Source organism: Bufo bufo, chromosome 11 (genome assembly GCF_905171765.1).
Source record: "Bufo bufo chromosome 11, aBufBuf1.1, whole genome shotgun sequence".
Classification (NCBI taxonomy): Eukaryota; Metazoa; Chordata; class Amphibia; order Anura; family Bufonidae; genus Bufo; species Bufo bufo.
Genome location: NC_053399.1, coordinates 42782491 through 42796586, shown reverse-complemented (window position 1 = coordinate 42796586; position 14096 = coordinate 42782491). Strand labels below are relative to the sequence as shown.

At 45.6% G+C, this 14096-nt stretch overlaps 1 protein-coding gene across 2 annotated transcripts in view; it reads right to left on the bottom strand.

Annotated features, from left to right (window-relative positions):
* ZNF106 (zinc finger protein 106) overlaps window positions 1-14096 on the bottom strand; it is a 67520-nt gene that overhangs the window by 49165 nt on the left and 4259 nt on the right. For both annotated transcript variants that reach the window (XM_040411933.1, XM_040411934.1), the window contains exon 2: window positions 357-441. In XM_040411933.1, coding sequence (XP_040267867.1) covers window positions 357-410 — 54 coding nt within the window. In that variant the 5' untranslated portion in view covers window positions 411-441. The remainder of the gene's footprint in view (window positions 1-356; window positions 442-14096) is intronic.

Sequence of the window (14096 nt, the reverse complement as noted above, 5' to 3'; positions counted from 1 at the left end):
GCAGCTCCGAGCTGAAGTAGATTTCTGGCTTTATTTGCACCAAAACTGGTGAAAATGAGGATAAATTTGTCACACTCCCTTTTGGAAAAGTGGAGAGGGTGGCATAAAAAAAAAAACAGCACTTGCGACTATTTAAAAAAAAAAAAATCGCAAACACACTAACTTTTTAACGCCACTTTTTTGGTGCAGGAAGATGCTGTGGCCATAGGCCACCGGTCACCGTGGCAGACTAAAGACGACTGATCTCCAATTTGTCTTTTATAATATCTCTTCATGGAGCCTGGAATTCATGTTTTCCTGTTACAGGAGCTTCAAATCTGCAGATTTCTATTTGAAATTTATGAAAACATTTTTACCTTTTTGGTATTGTACAAGATCTCGCACAAGATGCATTTTCGTTCCCGCACCATTGTGGCTGCTTAGTGAAAACTCAAGCCATATCTGAGAAGACAAAAAAAAACAACAGGAATGAAAAAACTTGGCATAAAAGGAATACTACTAGAATGATGTAATACTGGACCATTAGGCTACTTTCACACTGGCGGCACACATCTTCGGCAGGCTGTTCCATCGGGTGAACAGCTTGCCGGATCAGTCCTGCAGCTAGTGACTGTGTGACTCCGAAATGCCACTCCGTCCCCATTGACTATAATGGGAGCGGGAGGGCGGAGTTCCGGCGAGGCACGGCAGCGCACGGCAAGAGGCTGCCGGAATAAATGTCGGACATGTCGTAGTTTTAATAGTCAATGGGGACGGAGCAGCAGTCCGGATCAGACAGGCTGTTCTTCACTCGACAGAACAGCCTGCCGGAGGTCCGTGCTGCTAGTGTGAAAGTAGCCTTACCTGGAGGCTAGTTCACGAAATAAATATTTATTAAAAGGGTTCGACCACTGCTGCACGTGTGCCTGCGAGCGCTCCCACGGCCCCGGCCACCAGAGAGGTCGGAACCTTTTCCTAAAGTTTGCAAGCACGACCACCAAGGCTGGTTTGCAGGGTGGTCATAACCTCTGGAAATGAGGAGTCTATAATATGATGGAGAAATGAGTGAAGCTGGTATCGAAGGCAATATGGACAATCACAATACATTAGTAATTGTCTTGTACAGTCCTGATCAAAAGTTTAAGACCACTTGAAAAATGGCAAAAAAATCATATTTAGCATGGCTGGATCTTAACAAGGTTCCAAGTAGAGCTTCAACATCCAACAAGAAGAAATGGGAGCGAGACAAAACATTTTTTGAGCATTCAATTTAATGAAAACAACAAAAACTGAAAGACTGTTTTTCAGCTGATCAAAAGTTTAGGACCACACCTCCAAAAAAAAACAAAAAAACCCCAAAACAGAAATCCAACTTCCAAACATGAACTCAGTAATGAGTAGCTCTGCCGTTATTGTTTATCACTTCAAAAATTTGTTTTGGCATGCTTGATGCAAGCGTTTCCATGAGGTGAGTGGGAACATTTCTCCAAGTGGTGAAGACGGCCGCACGAAGGCCATCTACTGTCTGGAACTGTTCTCAATTGGATTTAGATCAGGGGAACACGCAGGATGGGCCAAAAGAGTGATGTTATTCTCCTGGAAGAAGTCCCTTGTCCTGCGGGCATTGTGTACTGTAGCGTCGTCCTGTTGAAAAACCCAGTTGTTACCACACAGACGAGGGCCCTCAGTCATGAGGAATGCTCTCTGCAACATCTGGACATAGCCAGCGGCCATTTGTCGCCCCTGCACTTCTTGAAGCTCCATTGTTCCACTGAAGGAAAAAGCCCCCCAGACCATTATGGCGCCCCCTCCACTGTGGCGCGTAGAAAACATCTCAGGTGGGATCTGCTTGTCATGCCAGTAACGTTGGAAACCATCAGGACCATCAAGGTTAAATTTTTTCTCATCAGAGAATAAAACTTTCTTCCACCTTTGAATGTCCCATGTTTGGTGCTCTCTTGCAAAGTCCAAACGAGCAGTTCTGTGGCGTTCAAGGAGACGAGGTCTTTGAAGACGTTTTTTGTTTTTGAAGCCCTTCAGTCTCAGATGCCGTCTGAGGGTTATGGGGCTGCAGTCAGCACCAGTAAGGGCCTTAATTTGGGTCGAGGATCGTCCAGTGTCTTGACGGACAGCCAATTGGATCCTCCAGCTCAGTGCTGCTAAAAAATTTTTGGGTCTTCCACTTGACTTTTTTGTTCCATAACCCTCAGGATCATTTAAGAATTTAAGAAATTCCAAATGACTGTCTTACTGCGTCCCACCTCAGCAGCGATGGCGCGCTGTGAGAGACCCTGCTTATGCAGTTCAACAACCCGACCACGTTCAAAAAGGGAGAGTTTTTTTGCCTTTGCCATCACAACGTGTGACTACCTGACTGAAAATGACAATGAATCCAGGGCTGTGGAGTCGGAGTCGAGGTCGGGGGAAATTTTGGGTACCTGGAGTCGGAGTCGGAGTCGGCAAACAATGCACCGACTCCGACTCCTACTAAATTTAGATTGGAATTTAAAAAAAAATTTAAATGTCCCAATTCACAAAAAGTTATAATTAATGACTTCTCTACTGTAAGAATAAAGACCAATGCATGCAGTGCCTCACGTAACCACAAAACGAACACGTTAAGTGACCGTGAAGAAGCAGACTTGGGCAGACTAGATGGGCCAAATATATTGGGCAGACTAGATGGGCCAAATATATTGGGCAGACTAGATGGGCCAAATGGTTCTTATCTGCCGACACATTCTATGTTTCTATGTTTCATGCTTTTCATGTGCTTCACTATATGGCACGCAACGCACAATTAGGAGCTGCAATACTTATACTTTCCATAGTGTTGTGTTACACGCAGCGTCCATGTGTAACCTAGCCTCTCACTGATAAGGGATTAAATAAATATGTTTTTTGCAGGACTAGAGAGTGAGACACTTGTATAAGTGAAGGGAATGGAGGGCCAATAGTTCAAGACTGAAGCTGTAAACCATTGGAAAAACTGCTGTCATTTAGCTAAGGCTATAAAAACTTGTAAACTCCGATTGTTAGCTTAAACTTTAAATATGACTATGGGATTCTCCTAGGAAAATCATGTTTTAGAATAAATGCCCCTTCCTGGATCCTCCCACTGCCCTATGTTCAGCAGCAGTGTTTGTCTTTTGCTTAAACTGTGCAATACAGTAGACTGTTGGCTTCCCAGCCAGTAGTCCTGTGGTAGGTTGCGTTCCTTTCCCTCAAGGAATGTATAATACGCATATTAATACAGAGGAGTCGGAGTCGGAAGTACATAAAACTGAGGAGTCGGAGTCGGAACATTTATCTACCGACTCCACAGCCCTGAATGAATCCACATCTTTGCACAGATTTGGCCTTTTGAAGGCATGTGGTCCTAAAATTTTGATCAGCTGAAAAACAGCCTGTTTCAGTTTAATCTTTATTTTCATTAAACTGAATGCTCAAAAAATGTTTGGTCTCACTCCCATTTCTTCTTGTTGCATGTTGAAGCTCTACTTGGAACCTTGTTAAGATCCAGCCATGCTAAATATGATTTTTTGCCATTTTTCAAGTGGTCTTAAACTTTATCAGGACTGTATTAAAGGGGTTGTCTGGGTTCAGAGCTGAACCCGGACATATCCCCATCTTCACCCCACCGGCCCCCCTAATATGAGCATCGGAGCTGTTTATGCTTCGATGCTCTCCTTTGCCCTGCATTAAATCACACAGGGCAAAGGCATTTTTTGGGGATCCGGTGATGTATTGGGCTCTCCATAGGGACGGCTACGCGGAGGCTTCCGCCTAGCGGTGAGCCCGGTGATGTCACCAGCACTAATGGGTGGGCTTTAGCACAGCCCTAGCCTGTAAAACAGCTTGGGCAGCTGTAAGGCCCACCCATCAGAGGCGGTGATGTCACCGGGAACACTGCTAAGCAGAAGCCTCTGCCTAGCAGTGTAAAAAATTATTTGAAAATCTGAACCCGGAAACCCACTTTACCTTCTCTACATGATAAATGCCATTTGCTGAAGTGACAAAACTCATTTAATGAAATGTAAAGAATTAAAAGTTAGTATTTCTGCAAGTTGTAAGGATCTTGTAACATATCAAACAGCCCTTATCTAAAGGCATACAGCGCTATTAAGGGAAAGTTATCAGCCAGCAGACCTGAAAGCACTGAACTGCATGGGAACCAGCACTATAAATACATAGGGCACTGGGGATTGGGTGGTATAAAGGGCCTTCAGCACTGAAGTAAAGGATAGGTGCTCCCAAAGTACTCACTGACCCAGCCATACCGTATCATCATCATCATGGGCACAAGATGAACAAGGGCACGTCTGAACAGGATGTACGATTCCGGGCAAAGTCTGCATGAGTAAGGCTACTTTCACACCAGCGTTTTCAATTCCGCTATTGAAATCAGTCATAGGATCTCTATAGCGGATGAAAACGCTTCAGTTTTGTTCCTATTCATTGTCAATGGGGACAAAACTGAACTGAACCAAACGGAATGCACCAAAATGCATTCCGTTCCGTGTGGTTGCGCGTTTTAATGTCTGCGATGTGGTGCAGAGCAAAACGAATCCATTCTCATACACAATGTAAGTCAATGGGGAAGGATCCGTTTTCTCGGACACAATAGAAAACGGATCTGTCCCCTGTTGACTTTCAGTGGTGTTCATGACGGATCCGTCATAGCTATAGAAGACATAATGCAACCGGATCCGTTCATGACGGATGCATGCGGTTGTATTATTGTAACAGAAGCGTTTTTGCAGATCCATGAATAATCCGCAAAAAATGCTAGTGTGAAAGTAGCCTTACATGGAGACATTGCTGCAGATTCTACCCTATGCAGTGCAAAGAGTGAAATCCCATGTGCAGCAAAACTGTACATGCGTGTGCTCAAGTCCTCTCAATGCATTCCAGGGGCCGGCGAGTATCGAAAAACAAACTACTGATCCGAGATTACCTTTAAAGGTTTTTTTTTTACATATCCTGGCTAAACATGTGCAAAAACTTTCCCACCATATATAACAACCCTGAGCCACACATCTGCGAGCTCTGCCCTACTGGCCTTCACCACATCTCTTTCCTCCAGCTGCAAGGATTTTATCAGTCAGTTACATCAGTCAGGCTCTTCTGAGGTTACATTAAAGGGGTTTTCCCGAGATTTTAACTTTATCAGATTGGTGGGCTCTGACACCCGGGACCCCCGCCAATCAGCGGTTTGAGGAGGCACCGGTACTTGCAGTAGCGCTGCAGCCTTCTCTCTGCTTTTCCCAGGCCGAGTGACGACAGGTCCATGTATCCCAGCCCCAGCTGAGCGCGATACCGAGCACAATGTACAGCGCTGCGCTTGGTGAGCAGGGAGATGGCCACATCGCACACAGGAGTGTCTCCTCAATCAGCTGATCGGTGGGGGTCCCGGGCATTGGACCCCCATCAAATCACATACTGATGACCTATTCAGAGGATAAGTCATCGGTTAAATAAAAAAAAACTCTGAAAACCCCTTTAAAACATTCATCCAAAAATAAAAAAGCTTCCCCTGAAACGCTTCCTTCACTTTGCTCCATGTTATAAAGCCCAATGGTTCCGGTCCTGGTGGAGCCCACCTCCAGTCTGTAACCGTTTTCAGTGGATTTTTCTTGGGTGACATTTACATCAATTCTAGGATTACATCATTTTAGTGGTTCCTTACACTTCTCCTGAGGTCACCACCCCAATTCCTTGGCAGGGTGAGTGCTGGCAGGAACAACTGCTCCTCCGAGGCCTCGTTCCTTTCAGCTGTCGCTTTATATAGTTAGCACATTACAGGCATAGAGCGACGGGAGAAAATAGCTTTCACATAAGGACTTCTGTGCACGAGAAGGAACTGACTGTGGGAGCGCGTACTGCGTCCGACTGACTGTCTGCAGGGCAGATCTTCCACTCATGTAGACGCACTTGTGAAGGAGCACTGCACTTTCGGAAACTTCTGATAGGTCATAGTGACAGTTTTGATCACTGGGGGTCCAAGGGCTGAAACCCCCACCAACCATAGAAGAGAAGGGCGCTACACTCTCTCCAGGAGACAGTCTCAACTGAAAGTCTATGACTGTCTCGATTCTGTCTACTCCAGCAAGGAGAGCATTTCTTTCTCCTCGATCTAGCAATCAACGGGGGTCTCAGCACTCAGACCCCACTGATCAACACTATCCGTAAGTCTCTATTAGAGATGAGCGAAGTTCTCTAAAATTCGATTCAAATGGTTCGCCGAATTTTACAAAACAATTCGCTTGGTGACAAATTACTTCATCACGAAGTGCATTTCTTTGTAAATAGCGGATGCCATGACAGGATACGGTGATCGCTCTGCTCCGCCTCCCCCGGTCATTGAATCTCTCAGATGCAGCGTTCATCACTGATTGTAGCATCTGAGATCCATATTAAAGCAGTTTACTGTCTGCAAATAAAACAAAAAATGAAATCATACTTACCTCATCCATTTGATGGTGAAGAGGCAGCTGTGGCCATCTTGCTTAAAGATCCAGCAGGAAATCTCGCATTTGTGATGTAATACGTCACTGACCGCGAGATTTCGTGCTGGATCTTGAAGCAAGATGGCAGCAGAGGTATCTTCAAGGTGAAATAGAGGCAAGTACAATTTTTTTTATTTTTACCACCATTTCAGGCAAAATCGATTCGTTACCACGAAGCACGTGGAAATTCGGCTTCGGGGCAAATCCACTTTTTCCTGAAATTCGGATTGAAGTCCACTTCGTGAACGTCGATTCACTCAACACTAGTCTCTATGACATACGGTAACTAAACTACAGTGCCACTTAAAACCTGAAAACTAATCTGGGATGGAGGGTCAGCTACACATTTTATACAGGGCAGGACCCATGGTTCTTCTCCTTCACTTTCCTATGAGGAGGGCTTACCTGTACGTGGAGCGGTTCAGGCCTAGTAGATATGCCTACCAAGTGGCGCTTCGGCAATTCACAGGGGAAAACGCACTTATAATTTTTTTTTATATATTAAGTATTTCCTCCGCATATACTGCACACAGATGCCCTTTAACTCCATAGAGACACAAGTGCCAAGACGCTGCACGGAAAGGGGCCAGGATCCTGAGATGTCGATGCAACGTTTTGGGGGACAACCCCTATTTTCAAGCTTGAGAAAGAGGGTCAATATGACTATTGTATTTATTAAAAAATTAAGAGATCACTCCAAATAAAAAAAATAAAAAAAGCCAGTAATACCATTTTTTTGTATGCATATCTGCCACTAAAAATTATACCAATGACAACTATAAGTCGCCCCGCAAAAATTAAGCCCCCACACAGCTCCTTAGAACGAAAAACGTTATGAGTCTTAGGATGCAGCGATTCAAAAACATTATTTTTTTAAAATTGTACAAAAGTAGTAAAACTTTAAAACTATGGGGCACATTTATTAAGACCGGCTCTTCCACGCCGACTTTTTTAGACCTGGTGTGAGTGGGTACAAGTTGCAGATTGCGGCGCAAAGTACCTTTGCACCTCAATCTGCGCCAGAAATACGCCTGGTAGTACAACATAGCAATAAGACTGATCCAATCTGTGGCGGTGCCTGCAGCGTCGAGTCCTGGTCTCTTGGTCCCCGCAAACGTCAAATGATAGTATAAAGCCACGGCACTCCAATAATTCTTTATCTTCTAAAGTTTATTTGCACCGAAAACAGCAACGTTTCGACCTATCCGGTCTTTATCAAGCTCACAATGTGATAAACGTTGCCGTTTTCGGTGCAAATAAACTTTAGAAGATAAAGAATCATTGGAGTGCCGTGGCTTTATACTATCATTTTACCCCAAAATAGTGTCATTAATAACTACAACTTGCCCCACAAAAAAAAAAAAAAAAACAGCCCTCACAGGTTATAAAAAGTTATGACTCTTGGAATGCAAGAAAAAAAAGAAAAAAAGAAAAAGCTTGGTCTACAAGGTGCAAAATGCACTTTGCGGAAGGGTTTAAAAGACTCCTGGGGGGACATTTACACAATTTTTTTTTAATACATTGCAGTTTTCTACTGTACTGGGGCATCCAAAGGCAGAGCTGATCAGGGTCTGCTGAGACCCCACAGCTTTAGAGCTCATGCAGGCCGTGGCCTTTTTTTGACCCGCTCGTATCTCCAGAACAGGACCCCCAAAGTGAATGCATGCGCTGCCACTCAACATTCATTTCTGTGGGAGATCCTCAAAAAGCCAAGCATTGGTTTGTCTATTTGTGGCCGTCCCATAGAGGTGAGCGAAGAGATGGCCGCGCTTGCGCAGTACGCTATATGTACTCCATTCACGTCTATGGGCTGTTATAACCACTTGAGTCATCTATTTCCGGAAGTCCTGTAGAAATGAATGGAGAGTATGCTGTGCATGCGCGGTGCGCTCTCCTTCACTTTCGGAGGCCCATTCTGGAGATCGCTGTGGGTGGACCCGCACCTGTCGGACACTGGTGGCATATGCTAGCCATATGCCTCCAATGTCTAAAATAATAAATCCCTTAGGCATCCAGGAAAAAAAGAATTAAAAAATCAAGTTTTTGACTTGGAAACTATGATGGGCGGCCATGTGCAGATTAATCCCATTAATCAGTGTGTGGATCCCTGGCTGTGCAGACCCTGCAGAAATCAGAGGCGTATCATAGGATATGCCGGTGTAAAGGTGCCGCCGATTACCCAATGAACGAGCGAAATGCCTGGATCGTTTGTGTAGGCGGGTGCAATGCGTGAGGTGAATCTGGACCCATTCATTTCTATGGGGCTGTGCACATAAGCAGTGATTTTCACGCATCACTTGTGCGTTGCGTGAAAGTCGCAACAAGCTCTACTTTGTGCGTTTTTCACGCAACGCAGGCCCCATAGAAGTGAATGGGGCTGCGTGAAAATCGCAAGCATCCGCAAGCAAGGGCGGATGCGGTGCGATTTTCACGCACCGTTGCTAGGAGACGATCGGGATGGAGACCCGATCATTATTATTTTCCCTTATAACATGGTTATGAGGGAAAATAATAGCATTCTGAATACAGTATGCATAGTACAATAGCGCTGGAGGGGTTAAAAAATTTAAAAATATAATTTAACTCACCTTAATCCACTTGATCGAGCAGCCCGGCTTCTCTTCTGTCTTCTTCTTAGCTGTGTGCAGGAAAAGGACCTGTGGTGACGTCACTCCGGTCATCACATGGTCCGTCACATGATCTTTTACCATGGTGATGGATCATGTGATGACCGGAGTGACGTCCCCACAGGTCCTTTTTCTGCACACAGCTAAGAAGAAGACAGAAGAGAAGCCGGGCTGCTCGATCAAGTGGATTAAGGTGAGTTAAATATATATTTTTTTTTAAACCCTCCAGCGCTATTGTACTATAATTTATGCATTCTGTATTAAGAATGCTATTATTTTCCCTTATAACCATGTTATAAGGGAAAATAATACAATCTACAGAACACCGATCCCAAGCCCGAACTTCTGTGAAGAAGTTCAGGTACCAAACATGCCGATTTTTCTCACGCGCGTGCAAAACGCATTACAATGTTTTGCACTCACACGGAAAAATCGTGCATGTTCCTGCAACGCACCCGCACTTTTTACCGCAACACCCGTGTGAAAGAGGCCTTAATCATGTACACTGCGCCTGATTAAAGGGGTTATCCTATGATTAACGCAAAAAACATCATATAGTAAATGACAATCTTTCTAGGGCTACATTCACACTTGCGGTAGCCTTTTCCGGCAGGCTGTCCTGGCGGGGAAACAGTCTGCTGGTTCTTTGATACCGCCAGTCCACCGTGCCGCAGGAGGTCCACTCTGGCCCCATTCACTATAATATAACATCCTGAGGGGCAGCCGGAATAAAACTACAGCATGCCGCGGTTTTTGTCTGGCCACCATGTTTGCCGTGCTGCTGCTGGACCTCTGGCCCACCCCCATTATAGCGAGTGGGGCCGGAGCAGACTTTCGGCGTCACGGTAGACTGGTGGTAGCATGGATCCGGCCCGCCGGGAAAGCCTGCCAGAAAAGGCTACCACAAGTGTGAAAGTAGCCTAACAAAGCTAGAACCAGCCCTGGACCTCACATGGATCCAGAGATCTCCCCATTCATTGCTCTGCTAGATTTATATCCAGCTGACCGCTCAAGGGGAGTGTCTTTTCTGCTGCAGCTAAGGGGGCGTGCCCATGCTCTCCCTATCACAGCTAAGGGGGCGTGCCCATGCTCTCCCTATCACAGCTAAGGGGGCGTGCCCATGCTCTCCCTATCACAGCTAAGGGGGCGTGCCCATGCTCTCCCTATCACAGCTAAGGGGGCGTGCCCATGCTCTCCCTATCACAGCTAAGGGGGCGTGCCCATGCTCTCCCTATCACAGCTAAGGGGGCGTGCCCATGCTCTCCCTATCACAGCTAAGGGGGCGTGCCCATGCTCTCCCTATCACAGCTAAGGGGGCGTGCCCATGCTCTCCCTATCACAGCTAAGGGGGCGTGCCCATGCTCTCCCTATCACAGCTAAGGGGGCGTGCCCATGCTCTCCCTATCACAGCTCAGGGGGGCAGTTAAACTAAAGAACTGATTGTGTGCGTCCACCTCAGCAAGGTGGACAGAGAAATAAGAAAAAGAACAAAACAGCAGGTGGCGCTAAACAGCTGCATTTTATTGAATAACTCAGCGTCTATACAAAATTTTATTAACATGTCATTACAAAAGTATTTAGATCCCGGTGCTGGTTTAAAAAATTTACAATATTTTTTGTGGGACAACCCCCTTTAAAATTCAGCACTATAAGGTTAAATCTGCAGTGCATCAGCAGGGGTAGTCGCAAATAGAGACTACTTTAAATTCTTGTCGTCATCAGCAAAATTCATGGTCGACATTGGGAGCCCTGCATAACGTGATGTGAATACGCTCTATAAATGTTATTTTATGGGGAATGCAAGTATTGCAGGGGTTAACTAGAATGTGGAAAACATGGCTGCTTTCTAACAAAAACAGCACGACTCCTATCCACGGGTTGTGTATGGTATTGCAAGTCAGCCGTCGACAGGGGTGGTGCTGTTTTTGGAAGGAAGCAGCCATGTTTTTCTTATCCTGGACAACTCCCTTAAAAAAAACAGACACGGGCTGTGCCTGTAATGCAAGAATAGGCAGGGTTCCTCCAGAGCGAGTGAAGCTCTCCGTGGAAAAGGAAGCAGGCGACCCCCCCACACCTAATGTCTATGCATCATCACACACCTCTATGCATCATCACACTGCCCCACACATCACACGCATCATACGCTACACCACATACAACCCACACTGCCACACAGTCATTTATACATCACACACTTGGACTTTATCACTTCACTATAATTGCCTGATGTTATTTATACTGGTAATGGTTCCTGCATAAATATCTACCTCTTAGGCCATGTTCACATCACCGCTATCTATCTGTTGTTCTGCTCCGTTAGATGAGCAGAACAAGGAAAATAACGGAAGTGCTGGATCGGGCATGTAAGGCTGGGTTTTTGGTCATACATTCAAAATACACAAAAACCGTATACATAACGGACGCCTCAGACAGATGCCATACTGTGGCATCTATCACCATAGAGTTCCATTGTAAAAAAAAAAAATATTTATATACACTCACCTAAAGAATTATTAGGAACACCTGTTCTATTTCTCATTAATGCAATTATCTAGTCAACCAATCACATGGCAGTTGCTTCAATGCATTTAGGGGGGTGGCCCTGGTCAAGACAATCTCCTGAACTCCAAACTGAATGTCAGAATGGGAAAGAAAGGTGATTTAAGCAATTTTGAGTGTGGCATGGTTGTTGGTGCCAGACGGGCCGGTCTGAGTATTTCACAATCTGCTCAGTTACTGGGATTTTCACGCACAACCATTTCTAGGGTTTACAAAGAATGGTGTGAAAAGGGAAAAACATCCAGTATGCGGCAGTCCTGTGGGCGAAAATGCCTTGTGGATGCTAGAGGTCAGAGGAGAATGGGCCGACTGATTCAAGCTGATAGAAGAGCAACGTGGACTGAAATAACCACTCGTTACAACCGAGGTCTGCAGCAAAGCATTTGTGAAGCCACAACACGCACAACCTTGAGGTGGATGGGCTACAACAGCAGAAGACCCCACCGGGTACCACTCATCTCCACTACAAATAGGAAAAAGAGGCTACAATTTGCACGAGCTCACCAAAATTGGACTGTTGAAGACTGGAAAAATGTTGCCTGGTCTGATGAGTCTCGATTTCTGTTGAGACATTCAAATGGTAGAGTCCGAATTTGGCGTAAACAGAATGAGAACATGTATCCATCCTCTGATGGCTACTTCCAGCAGGATAATGCACCATGTCACAAAGCTCGAATCATTTCACATTGGTTTCTTGAACATGACAATGAGTTCACTGTACTAAAATGGCCCCCACAGTCACCAGATCTCAACCCAATAGAGCATCTTTGGGATGTGGTGGAACGGGAGCTTCGTGCCCTGGATGTGCATCCCTCAAATCTCCATCAACTGCAAGATGCTATCCTATCAATATGGGCCAACATTTCTAAAGAATGCTATCAGCACCTTGTGGAATCAATGCCACTAGAATTAAGGCAGTTCTGAAGGCAAAAGGGGGTCCAACACTGTATTAGTATGGTGTTCCTAATAATTCTTTAGGTGAGTGTATGTATAAGCTTTTTTTTGCAGAACTCTGCAGGATGGGAAAGCTTAGTGTACCATGTTTTTCCATCCTGCAAAGTCCGCCAAAAAACTTATAGGCTAATATATATATATATTTTTTTTTTACAATGAAATTCTATGGCGACGGATGCCGCAGTATGGCATCTGTCTGAGGCATTTGTTAACATATATACGTTTTTTGTGTGTACATTAAAGGGAGTCTGTCCCCTCCATATGACCATATACAGCGCTTACACCTATACATGAAGGTGATGGAACCTTTGTCTTTGTACTTGCAGAAGCTGGAAAAACGAACTTTGATTCATATGCAAATGAGCCCTCGCAGGTGCCCAGGGGCTGGAGTTCACTGTGTTGGTGCCCAGGCTGCTCTGCCTTTTTTCATTGTTTCCCCGCCCTCCTATTCCCTTACGTCATCCTTCGGTCCGGCTGAGATCCCGCGCCTGTGCACTGCGATGCCCACTGTTGGCGCGGCATTGCTTTAACTGCTGCGCATGTGCCGGCGAACGGCGTGAAACCAGTGGCAAAGTTGTATTTCCCGGCGCATGCGCAGTAGTTAAAGCGATGCCATGCCCAAAATGGGCATCGCATCACGCATGCCCCGGCCCAGCAAGGCAGTGCATAGGCGCGGGATCTCAGCCGGACCGAAGGATGACGCAAGGGAATAGAAGGGCGGGGAAACAATGAAAAAAGGCAGGGCAGCCTGGGCACCAACACAGTGAAACCTGCGAGGGCTCATTTGCATATGAATCAAAGTTTGTACTTGCAGAAGCAGGAAAAACAAAGACAAAGGTACCATTACATTCATGTATAGGTGTGCTACAGGGCAATGTAAGCGCTGTATATGGCCATATGGAGGGGACAGACTCCCTTTAATGTATGACCAAGGCCTCTTTCACACGAGCCTGACGGATTAGGTCCGGATGCGTTCAGTGAAACTCGCACTATTTTGCAAGCAAGTTCAGTCAGTTTTGTCTGCGATTGCGTTCAGTTTTTTCCGCGCAGGTGCAATGCGTTTTGATGCGTTTTTCACGAGCGTGATAAAAAACTGAAGGCTTACAAACATCTCTTAGCAACCATCAGTGAATAACGCATCGCACACGCTTGCGGATGCAATGCATTTTTCACGCAGCCCCATTCATTTCTATGGGGCCAGGGCTGTGTGAAAAACACAGAATATAGAACAAGCTGTGATTTTTACGCAACGCAGGACTGATGCGTGAAAAACAACGCTCATGTACACAGATGCCCATTGAAATGAATGGGTCAGGATTCAGTGCGGATGCTGTGTGTTCACGTCACGCACTGCACCCACGCGGAAAACTCGCTCGTGTGAAAGGGGCCTAAAACGTGACGTGAGCCCAGCCTGGCTGACGGGAATTATCTGAACTATGAAGAGGTCCGTTCAGTTTCCATTCACAAG